Genomic DNA, 20,832 nt, shown 5'->3' with positions numbered 1-20,832 from the left:
TTAGTTCCATAGACATGGGATGTCTGGACTGAATCTCGCTGCAAGTACTGTTTTTTTCCACAGAAACTTTCGATATGGAGAGGGTCCACCATCGCGCAGTATTAAAGTAATTCCTTCAACATGAACTCCGTTGGTGCAGACTTGCGGCGTTTATTTTTAGAGAACGTTTCTAAAACGACTACAAAATTTTGTGTACATCATCGAACATAAGCTTCTAGGACGACTACAAAAAAATACAATCAATCGTACAGCATCATTCGTCTGCATCAGTATTCGATATGTGTGGTACGCCGCGAAATTTTATGATGATACACACGCTGGAAGCATCAAACACATGCAAAAATTCGGCGTTCGTTACATGTGCAGTATGTCGCAATAATTATTGTTCTTCATGTTTCTACGATCATTACCATCCTGATTCATGAAGTGTTACACATTATACGTGTCACAAATGTAGATACAGTAATGTAAATAAAGTGACTATACTAATTCCTCTCAAATTTCTAGTGTAACCGTTTTTTATTTTCCAAACTTCTTCCGAAAAAATTTCTCCTTTTTTTCTGGGATAAAGATTATGAAAATAACAAATGATTCATTATATACTGCACACTCATACTGAATTTGTTATTAAAAATACCTGGGAATGAAGAGAAGTACCATCAGCGAGATTCGACCGAGAGCCCTCGGACTGATGAATCTATGCCCTTACTCCTTCGGCTGCAGGCTCTTTGAATGCTAACGACCTACAGAGTATATAAGTTTGCCTCCAATTTTCAATCGGTTGACAGTTGCATCTTTTCGTTTACATACGTCGAAGTTCCAGTCGTGCCCTACACAGCCTATTAGTATGAAACAAACCAGTGAGGCGAAGTTCGTACGCCCCCCTTGTCAGTCACAGATTAATAAACAAATTTAGAAATTTACCAGAAAGAAAACGGATCAAGTCTCGTAAAACAAGCTTTACAGCGGAATGGGGACTACTATACAGAGTAGGTTCCAAAGGGGAAAGAATTTACTCTATGATAATTGAAGGTAGTATAGTAAAATAAACTTTACCTGTATAGAGTTTTTCGATGTCTTCGCATCATATGTGTAGAGATGGTAGACCACGTCATGAGGAATAACTTTTGCTGGAGAATAGCTCCTGTTATCAAAGTCTAGGTGTGACAGATCACATCATGGAGAATAACTTTTATAAGAGACAAAATATTTTCTGACGCTTCCCGCTCGCTGCGCTTTAGCTTTCACTGGTCGTAGAATGACGAGAATTCACTGAACTATCAGGGTCTACTACCAGGTGTGCTGCATACTGCCTACCCCTTTAAATAAAGCGACTTTTAACAAGAAAACCTTAAGAATGCATGTCTCTAAGCGGAGAAAGATAGTTTTGAAGCGAACCAGGAACTTAAAATTAGCTGCACTTACCCCTTTCATATGGGGCAGAAGACTGGATTATAGACAGTACACAAGGTATACATGCGCTGTAGATTGCCTCCGTCCTGCCGTCTTTCATGGCATAACCAGTACAAAAGGACACCTAGTGTCCCAGTGAGCATCAGCGAACATTTTGTCTCCAACAAAAGTTGTTCACCGTGACGTGAGCTATCACCCACAGACGTTTGATGCAAAGACTTTGAAACATATTGTACAGCACAAGAGGAGATAACGATACCCAGTTATGACTTCTTATATTTATTAGTTTTGTAACAGCAATAATTAAACACTTTTAAAATTTCAGTATTTACTGGTCATCAAACAGTAACACAACTTAAATCTCTCTATCCTTGTACACAGAAAAAATTTTAATTTGCCAGGAAGTTTCAGAAAACATTTAGTCCTCAATAAAAAAAAGTACAAGGAACAGACACTTGTTTCAGAAGTCCAGAAGTTCAGTATCTATTATAGGACGCATACAGTGACACTTGATAATTATATAAGCTAATATCATTAGCATTCCACAGGACATAGATCACAGCCGCACATATATCCAGAGAAAATACTTTTGAGTTTGTCTGTTGTAAACGAGCACTTCTGACAGAGTCAAAGATCTGTGGCTGTATAGCAGAGAGAGATGACGAATTCTTTAGAATTCAATGGAGCAGAGCTACGTCGTACTCCAGCAGCGGCGTCATTGAGGAGAAAGTGGTTTGTCGTAGATGGCGATGACCTACTTAAGGTGGCAGCCTGAAAAGAATTTACTTCCACAAGCAAACAAGGTGCAGTAATTACGAGTTCTCTCATATTACCTAGTTTTCGTTATAGTTCAAGCCTTGGCAGCTGTGTTTTCAAACTGGTTTAATTTTCTTTTTATGTTTCCTGTCGTGATGTCTGGCTTCTCTTGTGTTCGCCTTGTTCATTACCAGTGTAACTAAAATTTTAGTAGCGGTTAAGGTGGGGCCATTTTGTGTCTCACGATGGAATATCATCACACTTCCCACCATCCACTACCCACATCTCACACCTTCTCTTGAGGTAAAAAGCGCAACGTCCAGAGTTGAAACTACGCAGTTTTGTCACAAGTGGCACAGGAAAACATTTAAAACACCACCACTCAGAATTGACACGAAAAGGCCCCAGGAGTTGGCATCTCCTTCCTTTAGCAGTTAAGTCCCATAAGATTCCACACACACCTGAACATTTTGATCTGACATCAACAATTTTTGCACTTGTGTACTGGGGGAATGACTGGGAATCGTTCAAAATCTTTGGACGAAATTTGAACATGATCAGAAGCAGCAAAGAATGTTAACGTCTTTTTTTTTCTTTTCTGCTGTTTTGTACCCTCCTATGACATGATCAGGCAGGGTGCCACATTGATACTTGTATGAATAAAACGGTAAAGAGTTCCTTCAAGATCTCCTAGTTTGGCAACACCCTCAGTGCCATCGTTCTTGTTCACTTTACAGATGTCTCTGTACAGAGACACCCATACATCGATACACACCTGCGGCGGGATAGGCAATCCTTTTGACAATCCTCCCATTTTGCATGCAGTCAGCAGGTGCTAGCGTCGAGAGGATTTCCCCACAGTGGCCTTGGGCAGAATTGTGGTGAAACTTGGTGATGACCTGACATCATTAACTTACCTTACAGCTCAAGAGAACTCCTGAGCTCTGACCTCTTTCTCGCTTGCGTCGCCCCATTGCTGTTTGAAGCGTCGCTGAGCCAGAGAATGACTTCGCCAAATTTTTGCAACAATGCAGAGGACATTTGTAAGTACATCTGAGCTACTTGAAGGTCTCTCGGGCATGCAGCCGGGTTGGCTGGTCGTTGTAGAACGAATTTTTGACGGCTTAACGTGCCATCATCATCAGGTTACTCCTGTTGACAGACGTCCTAGGCCGGCGGGTGGTGTGGTATATATACCTGTCGCCTCTCCCCTCCACTGACTCTGCATATGGGCCGAGGGATGTACAGGCCGCGGTGGTGGGGGTAGCTTGCGCTGACGAGATGACTGATCGACGTCAGTACACATGCCGCCTTCGGTGTGGTGCCCAGTTCCCAGTGCTCCTGCAGAACTTTTATTGCTGGATTCCACGCTTGTCCTTGTTAATAAGGTTCTCGTGCAGCCAGATTTCAATTGCTTCCTTGTACGCACAGTCCCAAAAGCGGGATGTGTGTGCAGGACTTCTGTGTTCTCGTATTTCATACGATGATTTGTCTCGAGGCAATGTTCTGCGATTGCAGATTTTGTAGGCTGTTGGAGATCGGTGTGCCGTTTGTGTTCAGTGCACCAACAGCCCAAACAGGAGACTAAACGCACAGTTACGAATCTTACAGGGAAAACCGTCAACAACGCTGCGTTGTCCGTCCTACAAAAAGGCTTAAACTTTGCTCCAACACCAGCAGCAATCCCTGTCACAGAAATGGGAGTTACGATGGGAAACGTGCCACATACTCGCCAGGGCCGCGCCGCCGAAACACAACATCTCCAGACGGGAAACGGCCGCGCTGCGTTCTCTACCTGACAATACAGACATTGTCGTCCTCCCAGCGGATAAGGGGGACATAACCGTTCTACTGACGGCGGCTGAATACAAAGAGAAAATATACAAGATTTGGACGACCCTGCTTACAGGAAGATGACGACGGATCCAAGCAGTCTGATATAGCGCAAGACGATTGAACTTCTTTGAAGTACCTTTAGAGACAAGACAGCGAAGAAACTTCGGCCACGTGCTACTGCACCACCAAGACTCTATGGACTTCCAAAGGTACACAAGATGGGCTCTCCTCTGAGACCGATAGTGAGCACAACAGGAGCGCCAACATATGAGCCTGCCAAACACTTGACCGCAGTATTGAGTCGATTGGTAGGCAAATGTGAGCACCACATCAAAAACTCGGCTCAGTTTGTGGAACGTATGGGGAAACTCAAACTGGCCTGCTCAGATTTTATGGCCAGTTTCGATGTTGTATCACTTTTCACGAGAGTTCCACTCAAGGATTCGCTGGATCTTATTGAGATGAAATTTGGGCCCACATTCACAGAAGTTTATAACTTCGTGCTCATGTCAGCATATTTTCTTTTTGATGGACATTACTACAAACAGACAGATGGCGTACCTATGGGTAGCCCTCTGTCACTTGTGGTGGCCAACATGTACATGGAAGAATTTGAGGAGAAAGCATTAGAATCAGCACCACTAAAACCAACAGTCTTCTACAGATATGTTGACGACACATTCGTCATTTGGCCTCACGGGGAAGAGGAGCTCCAACTGTTCTTAGAAGTCTGACTTCCATCCACCCCCAAATTCAGTTCACCAGGGAGGTGGAGAAAAACGAGCAGCTACCATTCTTGGATATTCTGGTATGGGAAAAGCCTGATGGAACACTGGGACACAACGTCTACCGGAAGACAACCCACACGGATCTGTACCTTCACGCTTCCAGCTGTCATCACCTGTCACAAAGGGAAGCAGTACTCTATACATTGGTTCACAGAGCTCGTGTGATCACCGACGAAGAAAGCTTAAAACCAGAACTAGACCAAATCAAGGATTTGTTCCAGAAGAACGGCTATAGTGACCACCAAATTCGACGCGCCTTCAGGCAGAAGACTACGCCACAGCCGACACCTGATGATGATCCACCGAAAGCGACAGCCTACATACCATATGCGGGCAACGTATCTGGAAAAATAGGCAGGATTCAAGGACGTAATAACATCAAATGCGTCTACCGCCCGCCGCCAAAGATCAAGTCCGTTGTAGGGACGGTGAAGGACGATTTAGGACTCCGTAAATCTGGAGTTTATTTCATACCGTAGGAGTGTGGGAAAGCATATGTTGGGCAAACCATTCTCACGATCGAAGAAAGGTGTACTGAACACAAACGGCACACCGAACTCCAACAGCCTACAAAATCTGCAATCGCAGAACAATGCCTCGAGACAAATCATCGTATGAAATACGAGAACACAGAAGTCCTGCACAACACATCCCGCTTTTGGGACTGTGTATACAAGGAAGCAATTGAAATCTGGCTGCACGAGAACCTTATTAACAAGGACAAGCGTGGAATCCAGCAATAAAAGTTCTGGAGGAGCCAGAAACGGGGCACCACACCCGCCGAAGGCGGCATGCTTACTGACGCCCATCAGCGCAAGCTACCCCCATCACCATGGCCTGCACATCCCTCAGTCCATACGCAGAGTCAGTGGAGGGGTGAGGCGACAGTAATATATACCACACCACCCGCTGGCCTAGGACGTCAGTCAACAGGAGTAACCTGATGATGATGGCACGTTACGCCATCGAAAATTCATTCTACAACGACCAGTCAACTTGGCTGCATATCCAAGAGACCTTCAAGCATCTCATTCGCCAGGGAAATCTACGAACACACATACATCTGAGCTAAATTTCACACTTCTGTGTCGCAGTGGGAGAAAATTATTGAGTTTATAAAAATTGACCCTTTCATTGTTTTTCACACTGTAGTTGTATGTTTGCAAGCGTAAACGGCAGTAGGCAGTAGATAGAGACCTTCTCGTTGACGAGTTGCATGTTGGTGTCGAGGGTGGAGATGCCGTCGAGCAGGTCGGTGGTGGAGCCGTGCATGCCGGCGGCGGCGTTGGGGCTGGCGCCCGCCGTCAGCAGCAGCCGCACCACCTCCAGGTGGCCACGCGCTGCCGCGTGATAGAGCGCGCCGCGTCCCAGGCGGTCCTCCCCGGACACCAGAGGGCAGCGCCGCAGCACCGCCTGCGTCACAGCCAGGGACTCACCCGCATCCGGCAGCGACGCCGCCACCTGCCGCCGTCACACAGCGCTCTGCTCAGTTCACTACAACACTGGCAGCAAGCACTCGATCGATATCTGATCGATTGCTTCCTGTAGAGATAGAATTTAATTTTTTTATTTATTCACCTTATTTGACCTAGTCAGATTAGGGCCTCTACGCACATTCTTACTCTGAAACTGCGTGTTACATGTGCAGTGTGTTAGTTACTTAAGAAATGAAAATAATTTTAGTATGATTAGTAACAAAATGGTATTAATAGAATTAAAAATGATTTGAATATACAGGGTGGAGAAAAACTGTGACACGAAATTTTAACCTTGGGTAGCTGATGCCAGTAGGAACCAAAATTACTAATGTTGCGTAGGTCGATAGCGCTCCATTTTTAAACTACAGTAACTTGGCGCCAAGCCCTCCGATTGGCCGTGGGGTTGTCCTGTTGTCGTTCCTCGGTTGACGAGCCGCGCTATGGTTGTCGGTTCACACATACAAATGACCCTCGCCCCGTCACTGCCCCAAAGTGATACGCACCCGTGTCGAATAGGTCTTGCTGTTTGTCTCCACCTCACATCAGAGGCATTCACACGTAAGCTTCGCTTCAGAGCACACACACGTCACCTGCGATTTAGTCATATGGTAAGCCTGGTGGCATAATATTGGTTTGAAGAACAATAAGATATGATTTTTGTTTACGGACTAGCAGACGGTAATGCGCATGAAGCTCGTCGGTTGTATGAGAAGGTTTACCAGCAAGACGCCACCCACACCCGCAAACGTTTACAGTAATTCACTGGCAACTTGGCGAAACAGGCTCGTTAGGGGGATATCGTGGTGATGCTGGAAGACCTCGAACATGATGGGATACTGCATTTGAAGAGACGTTCTCGAGTGCTTCAACGAAATACCTATGACAAGTACTCGAGCGGTTGGACACAACATGGCGGTTACTCATCAGTTAGTCTGGCAAGTTTTGAGGGATGACAGCCCGCATCCATTTAGTTTCCACCTTGTCCAAGATCTAAATCCTGCAGAGGACTATGAACCCAGGCTAGGGTTTTGCCGGTGGTTTCTGCGACATGTTACACGAGATCCCGACTTCCCCATCATTGTGTTGTTTACTGGCGAGTGCACCTTCCATTGGGATGGCCTTTAGAACACTCTAATCATTCATTACTGCACAACGGGAAATTCTCACGTCACATACGTCCACGGACACCAGGAAGGATTTTCGCTCAACATTTGGGCAGACATTGAGGGCGACCATCTGATTGGGCCGGTCCGTCTACCTCCTCGACTTACCAGGGCAAATTACCTTAACTTTTGCAAGAAACTCTACCCAGCCTGCTGGAAGATGTTGCCCTGGACATACGGCTACGCATGTGCTTGCAGTACGATGGGGCGCCCGCACATAACATTCATACCGTGCGCAGATATTTAAATGAACTCTTTGACAGCTGGGTAATTGGCAGATGTGCTCACAGGATATGGTCCCGCGATCACCAGAACTCATGCCACCAGGCTTTTTCCTGTGGGGACTCTTCAACGTTATAGTTCACCCACCCAGATTTGAACCACCTAGAAACAAAGAGGAATTAATGGATCGCACTCAGCATGCTGCCAATCACATCAGGGCAATGCCAGGAATCTTTGAACGATTTCGGCAAAACACCATTCGACGTTCCCAAGCTTGTGTCACATCAGAGTGTCACCATTTTGAGCACATGCCTTAAGCAAATAATGTGCTAGCTACCAAAAAGGCCCTTTTCAGGGCGTACACAATTTGTAAAAGACTTTCTGTACACAAACTAACAGCTGTTGATGGGCTTGTTCCTGGTACGTCTCATCATGAAACTACAATGGATGTGTCGGGACCCCAGCGGATTCGTCCCCAGAGTTGGAGGCTGGCGCGCAGCTACTGAGCATGCGGGCTGCCTTGTATGCATGGCAATCTCTGGCAGGAAAATCATTCGCGGTCATGCTTTGTTCAGGGCATCTGACAACAGGGCAATCCCACGGTCAATCAGGGCGTGTGGCGCTAAGTTTCCATAATTCAAAAATTGTGCTTTGTCGACCTACACAACATTAGTAATTTTGGTTCCTACCGGCATCAGCTACCCAGAATTAAAATTTCGTGACACCGTTTTTATCCACCCTGTATGTAACGACGCTGTGAATAACAACAGATAACTAACTGTGTTAATACTAGCAGTACTATTACTATTACTGCCGCTAATCATAATACACTGGTCTGCTAAACTTGAGAATGGAAGTAACTTTCACTTTATGCATCACCGCCAGGCAACATAACTCGATGAAACTTGGATTGTACATACAAAGAACTGCTACAGTATAGTACAGAAGGTAGCTGGAAGAAACATGAAGTGAGACAACCAAAAATTACACTTTTGTTCAAGAGAACAATTGCACAGAAGTCACCATAATTCGTGATGGTCCACTGGACATTGCATAAGGCATGACACAGTTCTTAATAGGGTGTATAGTACCACAGATGGTAGTGCAAGCTCTGCAATCTGCCCCCATGCTGTCCACGAGGTTGCTAATGAGTTCCTGTGCTAAGGTGTCCCTTCCTCCACCATCACGGTTAACAGCTGCTGGAGGCCGTTGGTGCATGTGGATATTATGCAATGCATCCCACTCATGCTCGATGGGACTTTAGTAGGGGGAACGGGCAGGCCGTTCTATTCACCGAATATCAGTCCATGAGGTGCTCCATCTGTTCAGTTGGAGGCAGTAGCATACTTTCATCCATAAGAATGAGTTGGGTTGTTTGGGGATGGAAACCTGACAGTGAGGTCATCGGTCTCATTGGATTAGGGATGGATGGGGAAGGAAGTCGCCTGTGCCCTTTCAGAGGAACCATCCCTGGAGTGATTTAGGGAAATCACGGAAAACCTAAATCAGGATGACTGGACACGGGATTGAACCGTCGTCCTCCTGAATGCGAGTCCAGTGTCTAACCACTGCACCACCCCGCTCAGTCCATAAGAATGAGTTCAGAGCTGAATGCACCCCTGAAAAGACGCATATGGGGAAGTCATACAGTGCCACAATAACATTGGACAGTGAGTGTACTTGTTCAAAGATTTAGAGGTCAGTATACCCATGCAAAATGACGCCTCCCATCACAAAAACTCCTTGACTACCAAATCGGTCACGCTCCACAATGTTTCTAGGTGCATTATGTGCTCCCATCTCTTCCTGTCAGACATGATCTGCATCCAGCACTGCGAGACATAATCGTTTTGGGGTCCAAGTGTTGTATGTGGGACATCATATAATGTCGAATGGACAAATTGACCTCCAAATCTTGTGTCCTTTCATGGTGCATTTGGCCATGACATCATTTTTGGGGATGATAATGTGTGACTGAAAAGAACTGTGCAGGTGCAGCAGCGCTTGGAACAAGTGGATATTCGGCGAATAGAGTGGGCTCCCCTTTCCTCTGATTTAACTCCCATTGATCATGTGTGAATTATGTTGTGGAGTCGTGTTTCAGCAAGTCCAGATGCACCAACGACAAGCCAGGAGTAGTCAACAGCGCTAGTGGAAGAATGGAAAATCCTATCAAAAGAACCCTTTAACAAATTCCTGATCAAACTTGTAGTCAGCGTGGAAGTATACTTCAGAGCATGCATTCCTCTCCATGACATTTACACGCCCTATTGAGCCTTTTGCTCTCCCTAGGGGACCATGATGAATCATGGTGACTTCAGTATAATTACCTGAATAAAAGTAACATTTATATTCATCTCATTGGGTATTTCTTTCAGTTACCCTCTGTACTACATGGTCAAGTTGCACTGAGCTTCGTTACTTGGCATTAATACATCATGCAAAGGTGACTTCCACTCCGACGTTTTGTGCACCAGGATATTTTAATTTCCCAATTGGTAAGAAATAAAGTCCACAGTACAACGTATAGCGGAGGATACCTTGGGAAAAAGAAGAGAATGGAGAAGAAACAATGATTCAACAAGACATGCCAGAAGGCTGCAGAAAGGAGAAGGAAGATATGGGAGAACTGACTGCCTGACAGGGAGAATGACCAGAAAAGAAAACATTTTCACAATATCAGAAAGGAGACGAATCAAATCCTGAGGAGGATATATGTAACTAGATCCTTAGGACAAGCTGAGCAGGAAGCCACCACAAGAACTCAAGACAATTTTTACAGTGGATCAAAAACCAGAACTCTGGATTTGGATTACAGATAAAAACAGCAAGGAAAGGTTTGCAGAAAATTGGAGGGAATGCTCCTCAAAACTCTTGAATCCCCCAGCCCCAGATGGGATGCTACCGGCACACACCAAGGAGAGAAGGAAAAATGAAAAAGAATGGGAAGTGACTAAAGAAGATATGAAGATGGCAATCAAAAGAGTCAGAAACAACAAGGCTCAGGGGAGAACAGAATAACAGGAGAATTAATCACTGAAGGAGGTAAGAGCTTACAGTTACAGCTACATAAGCTGGTCAAGTTGATACAGAAGAATGAGACATTGGCAGAAGAATGTAAATTGGCTATAATATGCCCAATATATAAGCAGAGAAGCAAAACGCATCAGTTTGCTTGCTGAATGTAATCTACAAGGAAGTGTCTAACATTATCTTCAGAAAATTACAGCCATTCACAGAGAACAATATATAGGAATACCAAGCTGGCTTTAGACCAAATCGATCGACAATAGATCACATTTTCACCCTAAAACAATTGCTTGAAAACCACTGAAAATATGATAAAGATATCTAAAGTCTGTAAGTGGATTTTCAATGTGCTTACTTACTTCATCCACAAGAATAGCCTATTCTATTCACACAGTGACTTCAGAATCCTGAGAAGTCAGTGAGACTGGTACAAACCTGTATGGATGGGTCAAGCACAGCAATGCATTTCCAAGGAGTCACTTCTGAATCCGTCAAGACTGAGAAAGGTCCCAGACAGGAGGATGCTCTCTCATGTGGTCTGTTCAATATCATCTTAGAGAAAGTATTAAGAGAAAGCAGGTAACAGGAATGGGCTGTAGTACAGATGGGTGGTAGTTGTAATTGTTGCACATATGCAGATAATACAGAACTGCTAGGTGAATCAAACTATGAGTTGAAGGAAATGTACAAGAAATGGACACCTAGCACAGAAGGTTGGGATAATGTTAATCAAGACACAACGGAATTCATGCAATTAGGATGAAGACCAGAGCAGCACTAAAGTCTTTAGATAGATGGCATTAGGCTCAAGAGAGTTCACCACTTAAAATGTTTGAGATCTCCCTTTAGTAGCAAACAAGGCATAGAAATGGACTCCAAGTAGCGACTAGCAGTGGGAATGAAGCTTAGCTCAAAATCTGTATCAGCGAATACTAAGATGAGAATATACAGGGTGAAGCGAAATTCACGCTCTAGGGCTTCACAGCGCGACTCCTCACATGCCAGCGATAAAAAAAATGTCTCTCACAAAATTTTGTCTGGTGAGTACATCCCTCAGAAAAAGGACATTAGTTAGTGGCAATCTGACAACACTGTAACAACACATATGCTAACTACCTCTGACAGCCAATCTTAAATGTGCTGTACGGTTGTCACAGTGGATAGAGTTTTGGGTTAGCATGCAGGAGGTCGAGGGTTCAAACTTGGGTTGGGGTGCATTTTTTTTTTTTGTATTTGCTAATTTCATTCTGACATTTCATACTGTAATATAAACCGTTTCTTATGTCACATGTATCCTAAATTTACAACAGTTTGTAACGCTGAACACAACAAATACATGGTTAGGCAAATAAGAAACAGACAGTTGAAACAATTAATGGGACCATGGTGATAATACAAAAAAATAGTAACTGAGTTTGGACATTATTCACAAAGCACGTTGCTAGTCCTACTGGTAACATAAGGCCCTAACAAAATGTAATGAACCTGAATTACGTAAGAATAATAGTTGGTTCTAATCTATGTGACCATTAGAGGAGAGTACAAAGAAAACAGGTTTCGCTTCTAGCAGAGGAAGTGTTGCCAATAAATTAGAGCCCACGACATGGAAAGCTGACTAATCTTCCATTTCTACGACTGTCGTTTGTAAGGGAAGTGTTTTCCAGAGGACCAGCTGCAACCGCTGTTGACGATTAAGATGCCAGCCAGGTACCGTACTCCTCGGACTACATTTACCAAATAAAAAACATATGCTTGAACCCAGGATCGAATCCTCGACCTCTTGCACACTAACCCTAACCCAAAATCCTATCCTCTACACCAACTGCACAGTACAAATGCTACTTATTGACACAGATATTTACTACACATGTGGTTACAGTGTTGCCAGATTGCTACTGTTTAACGTCCTTTTTCTGCTAGATGTGCTCGCTGGACGATATTTTGAGAGAGACATTTTTTTATCGCTGGTATGTGAGGCATAGCGCTGCATCACCCTGTATAACACAGTGATATGTCCAGCAATCATGTGTGGTTTAGAAACCTTGAGCATGATTAAACAAGAAAAAGGGAAACTTAACATTTGAAAGATGAGTAATGTGGAGGATATGGGGACCTGTCTTAGATAAAGGAGAATTTTGAAGAAGGAAGACTGAGGACATATACCGCTTCATGCATGAGTGGACAATTCTACAGAAGCTGAAGAAAAAAAGAATCCTATGGGCAGGCTATGTAGTCCATACAGGCCGGCCACGGTGGTCATACGGTTCTAGGTGCTTCAGTCTGGAACCGCAAGACTGCTACAGTCGCAAGTTCGAATCCTGCCTCAGGCATGGATATGTGTGATGTCCTTAGGTTAGTTCGGTTTAAGTAGTTCTAAGTTCTAGGGGACTGACGACTTCAGATGTTAAGTCCCATAGTGCTCAGAGCCATTTTGTAGTCCATACCCCAGAAGAAAGGTGGGTGAAGAAGGCACCTGAGGGATAACTGAACACGAGACGCCCCATAGGACGATCAAAGCAGTGCTGGGTGGACGACTTGGTCAAGGGCCTGGCAGCCCTGTGGACTGAAGACACCTGGAGGAATCAAGCACAAAAAGAGGAATGGAGGCAGTTTGTGGAAGCAGCTCATGGACTGCGGGGCCTGTGACCACTGAACATCTGTGGGAGCAAGAACACAGAATAAATAGATATTATCTGTAACAAAAGTCATCCCTAAAATTATCTCAGAGTGTAATGAATCATTAGTTTGCTGTATGATATGGTGCCGAATTTTTTTTCAGGAGACGTAGGCTTTGACCTACTGGGAACCAATTTCGCAGTGCCATTTTAACGTAATTGATTGAAACAGATACTCAGCAACAAGATAAAGTGCAGTACAAAACCTAAAAATAGATGTTTAAGTCTTCTTATACAAACATTTGGTTTGCCAAAATCGCAATTGTTTGTACAGCCATGCCTAGTTTCGGCAAATTTGAAATGCCATTTTCAGATCACTTTAGTACAACCTGTAGCGTCTACGATGACCATTACAGGTACAAACTTTGTCATAATTCATTAAGACAAAGGGTTACCTGTAGTGGTCGTTGCAGACGCTACAGGTTGTACTAATGTGATTTGAAAATGGCAATTCGAATTTTCTGAATGTAGTCATCACTGAACAAACAATTCGATCTTGGCAAATAAAGTTTTCGTTTAAGAAGACTTAAAAATTTACGATTACATATCACCTGGCACAAGACTAACTATGTCAGGTAATCGGAAAACCTAAAAATTTGCACTGGCTACCCTTGTTTTCCCATACAAAAAAAGGTCACAACTGATTTTTCACACTTGTCCCAAACAAAAGAAATGACTTTGCATTTATCACTTCAAAGTTTTAATCTACGTTCATTCGAAACATTGAATTCTTATTCTTAACACTGCTTCTTGCACGTCTATAAAATCCATTGTAAGTTTAAAAGATATCATTCTGTACTGCTTACACATAACGTTCCAAATCTGCAGAGCGCTAAAAGAGAAATTTTACGTTGCTGGTGACAAAGATACTGTTGTAACTCTTCAGGCTTTCCCGGCGATCTAATGACATCTTGGGTTGTCGAGTGTTCTGCCGGATATCAGCGTCGTACTTGCACGATATTTCGGTCACGTAGCTCGTGATCTTCATCAGGTGCGACCTGAGACTGCTCCTCGAGTGGACCTGGTCCAGTATTTATGCCTATGGCCTTCCCCCTCCACCAACGGCTGCAGGCGCTTCCTCTGTGGTCCGCGCCCATTCCCTGCGACCTGCTGGAGCGTTGCTACTCCGTTTTCCGTCCGCTGCGGTTCTAGGTGTTCCCTCTGCGGTCCGCGCCCACCAAACCCGTTCCTGGGGGTGTCATCTACGGTCTGGGGTACCAAGCGTTCCCCCTGCGGTCCGCGACCGCTCACCACGACCTGTTGGAGCGTTGCCGCTCCGTTTTTCGTCTGCTGCGGCTCTGGATGTCCCCCCTGCGGTCCACGCTCACCAGTCCCACTTCTGGGTGTTCCCTCTTCGGTCTGGTGCGCCTGGCAGTCCGTCAGGGTCTCGTTTTCAATCTCCATGTCTCTGGTTCTTCTGTTAGTGTAGTGTTGCAGCTGGCCCCGTTGCTCCTTTAACAATTCCAGAGCCGGATCCCAGGCTCTGCTTAGCTGTTGCCCTGTGTCACGGTTCATAAGATCGTCAGCCATTTTAATTTCTATCGATTCTCTTATAAGACTGTCCCAGAATCTGGGTGTTTGTGCTAGAATCTTGGTATCCTCATACTTCATGGCATGATCTAGTTCTATACAGTGTTCAGCAATGGCTGACTTAATCACCACTCTTAATCTAGTGTGCCTCTGACGTTCTTTGCACCTGATCTCCACAGTTCTTGTCGTCTGGCCAATGTAGGACATGCCACATTGACAAGGTATACTGTAAATCCCTGGTTTTCGTAACCTCAGGTCGTCTTTGACACTCCCCAGCAGTCCCCCGATCTTGTTGGATGGACAGAAAACACACTTGATATTGTGTTTACGGAGGATCCTACTGATTCTGGCAGAAATAGAGCCAGCATATGGCAGATATGCCACCTTCTTTGCTTCATCTTGGTCTTCTTCAGGAACCTGTAGTATAGTGGCTGGTTGGAGTGCCCTCTCAATTTGTCTGTCCGTGTATCCATTCTTGGAGAAAACTGTTTTTAGACGTTCTATCTCTATGGGTAGATTCTCTTGGTCTGACAGGGCACGAGCTCTGTGGATCAAAGTCTTCAGAACCCCATTCTTCTGTGCAGGGTGGTGACATCTGCTGGCCTGCAGATATAAATCAGTGTGTGTTGGTTTTCGGTACACACTGTGGCCAATTGATCCATCTGCTTTCCTCTGGACTAGTACATCCAGAAATGGCAGCTGGCCATTCTTCTCCAGTTCCATGGTGAACTTGATATTAGGGTGGCATGAGTTAAGATGTTCAAGAAACTCATTGAGCCTGTCCATCCCATGTGGCCAGATCACGAAGGTGTCATCTACATACCTAAAGAAGCGTGTGGGTTTAAATGTGGTTGTCTCCAATGCCCTCTCCTCAAAACTCTCCATAAACATGTTGGCAACCACAGGGGACAGTGGGCTGCCCATAGCTACACCTTCAGTTTGCAAACGAGCAAAACGTGTGAACTTGGTTTATATGGAGGACAGGAGGACAATGGTTAACGTAGAATAACAGCGAACCGTTATGTTCAACTGAATAGACAATAATGGTTTCATGGGTCTATGGATGGAGATCGTATACTCGTAGTTCAAACTATGTATGAACAGAAAAAAATGAGATTTAGAGAGACTGCCAATAACAGACAAACTTTATTTCGTGAGATTACGAAATGGGATAATTTACACTACGTGATCAAAAGTATCCGGACGCCATCAAAAACACACGTTTTTCATATTAGGTGCATTTTGCTGCCACATACTGCCAGGTACTCCATATCAGCGACCTCAGTAGTCATTAGACACTCGTGAGAGAGCAGAATGGGGCGCTCTGCGAAACTCACGGACTTAGAACGTGGTCAGGTGATTCGGCGTCACTTGTGCCATACGTCTGTACGCGAGATTTCCACACTCCTAAACATCCCTAGGTCCATTTCCGATGTGACAGTGAAGTGGAAACGTGAAGGGACACTTACAGCACAAAACCGTACATACCGACATCGTCTGTTGACTGACAGAGACCGCCGACAGTTGAAGAGGGTAGTAATGTGTAATAGGCGGACATCTATCGAGATCATCACACAGAAGTTCCAAACTGCTTCAGGATCCACTGCAAGTACTATGACAGTTAGGTGGGAGGTGGGAAAACTTGGATTTCATGGTCGAGCGGTTGCTCATAAGCCACAAATCGCACCAGTAAATGCCAAACCGCACCTCGCTTGGCGTAAGGAACGTAAACATTGGACGATTGAATAGTGGAAAAACGTTGTGTGGAGTGACAAATCACGGTACACGATGTGGCGTTCCGATGGCGGGGTGTGGGAATGGTGAATGCCCGGTGAATGTCATCTGTCAGCGTATGTAGTGCCAAAAGTAAAATTCGGAGGCGGTGGTGTTATGGCATGGTGGTGTTTTCCATGGAGGGGGCTTGCACCCCTTGTCGTTTTACGTGCTCTACATTGATGTTTTAAGCACCTTCCTGCTTCCCACTGTTGAAGAGTGATTCAGGGATGACGATTGCATCTTTCAACAAGATCGAGCACCTGTTCGTAATGCACGGCCTGTGGCGGAGCGATTACACCACAATAACATCCCTGTAGTGGACTGGCCTACACAGAGTCCTGACCTGAATCCTATAGAACACCTTTGGAATGTTTTGGAACGCCAACTTAGTTCCAGTCCCCACCGACCGACATCGATACCTCTCATCAGTGCAGCACTCCATAATTGTTGGTAAGGCGGGTACCAGGTTGAGATTCATTGGGAGAGTCCTTAGAAAATGTAGTCCATCAACAAAGAAGGTGGCTTACAAAACACTCGTTTGACCTATACTTGAGTATTGCTCATCAGTGTGATCCGTACCAGATCGGGTTGACGGAGGAGATAGAGAAGATCCAAAGAAGAGCGGCGCGTTTCGTCACAGGGTTATTTGGTAACCGTGATAGCGTTACGGAGATGTTTAACAAACTCAAGTGGCAGACTCTGCAAGAGAGGCGCTCTGCATCGCGGTGTAGCTTGCTCGCCAGGTTTCGAGAGGGTGCATTTCTGGATGAGGTATCGAATACAGTATATTGCTTCCCCCTACTTATACCTCCCGAGCAGATCACGAATGTAAAATTAGAGAGATTAGAGCGCGCACAGAGGCTTTCAGACAGTCGTTCTTCCCGCGAACCATACGCGACTGGAACAGGAAAGGGAGGTAATGACAGTGGCACGTAAAGTGCCCTCCGCCACACACCGTTGGGTGGCTTGCGGAGTATAAATGTAGATGTAGATGTAGAAGTAGATGTAGATGTAGAAGAATGAGCTGCCATTCCCCAAAAAACCTTCCATCACCTGATTGAACGTATGCCTGTGAGAGTGGGAGCTGTCATCAAAGCTAACAGTGGGCCAACACCATACTGAATTCCAGCATTATCGATGGACGGCACCACGAACTTATAAGTCATTTTCAGCCAGGTGTCCGGACACTTTTGGTAACATAGTGTACATGCGCTATGCTGCGTAATTACTTATGTGACGCATGTTCATGTTGTGCACTGATACAAAGCAGTCTACCGCCATACTGGCGGATCTCATGTTCTAATCACAATGTGATTTATAATAATTACTATCTGAGCTTAATTCCTGTCAGTTCGTAAAATAGTTAACAATTTTAATGAGTGAAATGAGTGACTACCAAAGTTAGCTGTTTGTCTCTATATTAATTCCTCCTCTTACTGGTGGAGGTTTGAATGCATGATCAACTGGGCCAGATGGGCCAGGTCAGTGACCCAGTGTTATAAAACGTCCTCCTGTTGGCAGCGGGATGCCTTTCTGGAAGACAGCACAAGCCACACCGACCGCTAGAATCAGCACCACCACAATTATTGTCAGGGCCTCATACTGTTTTCGCGTAATGCTTTGCACACTGTATGGCATGGTGCAATAGTTAACGTTGTGTGATGAAAAACTGCACTCGGGAGGGAGTAGTAGTTTTTATAAACATGGGTATCCTAGCCAAACAAGCCTCGAAAAAATGGCGTTCAAATTAGCCTTCTCTAATGCTATGTGAGGGGCAATCAGTGATCGATAGCCGGCCGGTGCGGCAGAGCGGTTCTAGGTGGTTCAGTCTGGAACTGCCCGACCGCTACGGCCGCAGGGTCGAATCCTGCGTCAGGCATGGCTGTGTGTGATGTCCTTAGGTTAGTTAGGTTTAAGTAGTTCTAAGTTCTAGGGGACTGATGACCTCAGATGTTAAGTCCCATAGTGCTCAGAGCAATTTGAACCATTTGATTGATCGATAAACATCTTGGTGTGCCTTGAGAAGCAGCTGGCCTGCTTTGTGAACAGGGATTCTTTTCTATTTTAGCCAACTCTCTGTCGCAACTTTGTGTGAGGTGGGAGACCTCTGTCCAAAAAGATTGTAAGACCCTCTAGACTGACTAGCTTAAACCAATAGGGTAGGGGAACTCAAGACGCCAGTTTTCGAGCAGTGTGTATGTGGAGGTAAATGCAATGCTGAAATATGAAAGTGACTGAAGGTTGGAAGAGAAACTGTGAATTGGTAAGAACTGCAATCCCAGGGTGTAATGACTGATTAATGTTGTAAAACATTTACGTGGGTGGGAGATTGTTGACATGCTAACAAATATATCATTGGCTAGTACTTTGCATGACTGTTGGTGCACTAGAACTGTGCAGTCTTCCAGGAAGTAGAACGAATTCATTTCTTGATAGAGAGACACTTTTGTTGAAGGTGCAGCTGAGGAGACTTCAGTGCAAGACACAGAGGACACTTGGATTTGAAAGACAGAAGAGAACACTTGACAAAAGGGGGACCACTTCACGTCACACATCTGAGAACTGAGGAAGGCGAGAGATCACGGTATTGGCGAGCAGTCTGCGAGCAGTGTGCAAAAATTCAAGTGCGTTTAATGGCACACAGTTAGAGCAAGCCGCATTTCGAAATCCAATATTTTCATGAGCGTCTGCAGGTTCATTTCGAATCGAATGGAAATGTTAGTTGCATGCGTAGTTTATTTATTCTTCTGGCAGACACAGCCAATCACTGTCCCATTCACCGGATTATCCAGTCCTTGCGGAGGTATTCACGTACTAGATTTATATTAATCAATGTCAACAATTCATAGTTATGTTAATCTCTGCATTGCTTTGGGCCAGATAATCCTGTAATAATTTGTTATGTCATCCATCCTATTCACAGACGAGGCCACCTTTACACGTAGTGGTATTTTCAACTTTCATAATAGTCATCCCGGGGATAGTACGCAGAACACCTATGGTATGGTGACAGCGAATCACCACCATCGGCGCAGCCGGAATTTTTGAGCCAGCATAATTGGCGACCGTATTTTGGGACCAGTCGTTCTCCCACATCGCCTAACAGGCCGAAACTATCTGCATTTCTTGTGGGTGACTTTGTCTCCCCTACTGGAAGAAGTGCCATTCATGATTCGAAGGGTTATGTGGCTGCTACATGATGGTGCTTCAGCCCACTTGGCCGTTAACGTCGGGACGGATCTCAATCGTGTCTTCCCTGGTCAATGGGTCGGACGATGCATGGCCTGCTCGTTCACTGGATCTCAACCGGTGCGATTTCTGGTTATGGGTCCATCTCAAAACTACCGCGTATGCAGAGCACATTTCAAATATGGAGACAATGGAGCAGCGTATTCATGCTGCCTTTTACACGTGTGAGAAAGAACAAAGTATGACCCGTGCATGCATGCGTTGAGGCACGTGGAAACCATTTTCAACACATATGGTAACTTTCGCTGCATGGTACAACACGTAATAAACTGCAGTCTCGGTAACAAAGTATGACTGAGTAAATGGTCTCTAGCACGGAAACCACGCATTTCCGGACGTTAGACCATTTTTGTTCTGTATCCAAAATGGTTGAAATGGCTCTGAGCACTATGGGACTCAACATCTGAGCTCATCAGGCCCCTAGAACTTAGAACAATTTAAACCTAAGTAACCTAAGGACATCAGACACATCCATGCCTGAGGCAGGATACGAACCTGCGACCGTAGCGGTCACGCGGTTCCAGACTGAAGCGCCCAGAACCGCTCGGCCACACTGGCCGGCGTTCCGTATCCTTTCATCGATCAATCTCTAGGGCTTGTACTCCATAGAAAAGAATCACCCTGCATAAATAATTCAGACACCCTGTTCGCACCTGGCCAATTTTTCGTTGGATCTCCTGGATAACTTTTTAGGAAAGCAACTTTCAAAGATCTACACAAATTTAATAAGGATGAAATTGAATTTGGCATTAACATCTGTTTCTATGTATACCTCACTCCATACCACCTCTTAACTTACTATTAAAACGTTGAATCCTGTTCTCATTAATAAACCTCACTGGTTTCTATGAACCAGTCTCCGGACTGTAAGCTGCCTTATTTGCTTATTTCCATTAACTGTTCATCACAATCAGAT

General features: G+C 44.9%; 1 protein-coding gene across 1 annotated transcript in view; it reads right to left on the bottom strand.

The window, feature by feature from the left end:
- The window catches only part of LOC126101041 (transient receptor potential channel pyrexia-like), a 272,305-nt gene that overhangs the window by 148,957 nt on the left and 102,516 nt on the right, over positions 1 to 20,832 (bottom strand). Inside the window, exon 5 of the mRNA XM_049911705.1 lies at positions 5,991 to 6,254. Within this exon, the coding sequence (XP_049767662.1) occupies positions 5,991 to 6,254 (264 nt within the window). The remainder of the gene's footprint in view (positions 1 to 5,990; positions 6,255 to 20,832) is intronic.

The sequence above is a fragment of the Schistocerca cancellata genome, chromosome 9 (genome assembly GCF_023864275.1).
Source record: "Schistocerca cancellata isolate TAMUIC-IGC-003103 chromosome 9, iqSchCanc2.1, whole genome shotgun sequence".
Lineage (NCBI taxonomy): Eukaryota > Metazoa > Arthropoda > Insecta > Orthoptera > Acrididae > Schistocerca > Schistocerca cancellata.
Note: the sequence above shows the minus strand (reverse complement) of the source record. Positions and strands in the feature narration are given on the sequence as shown.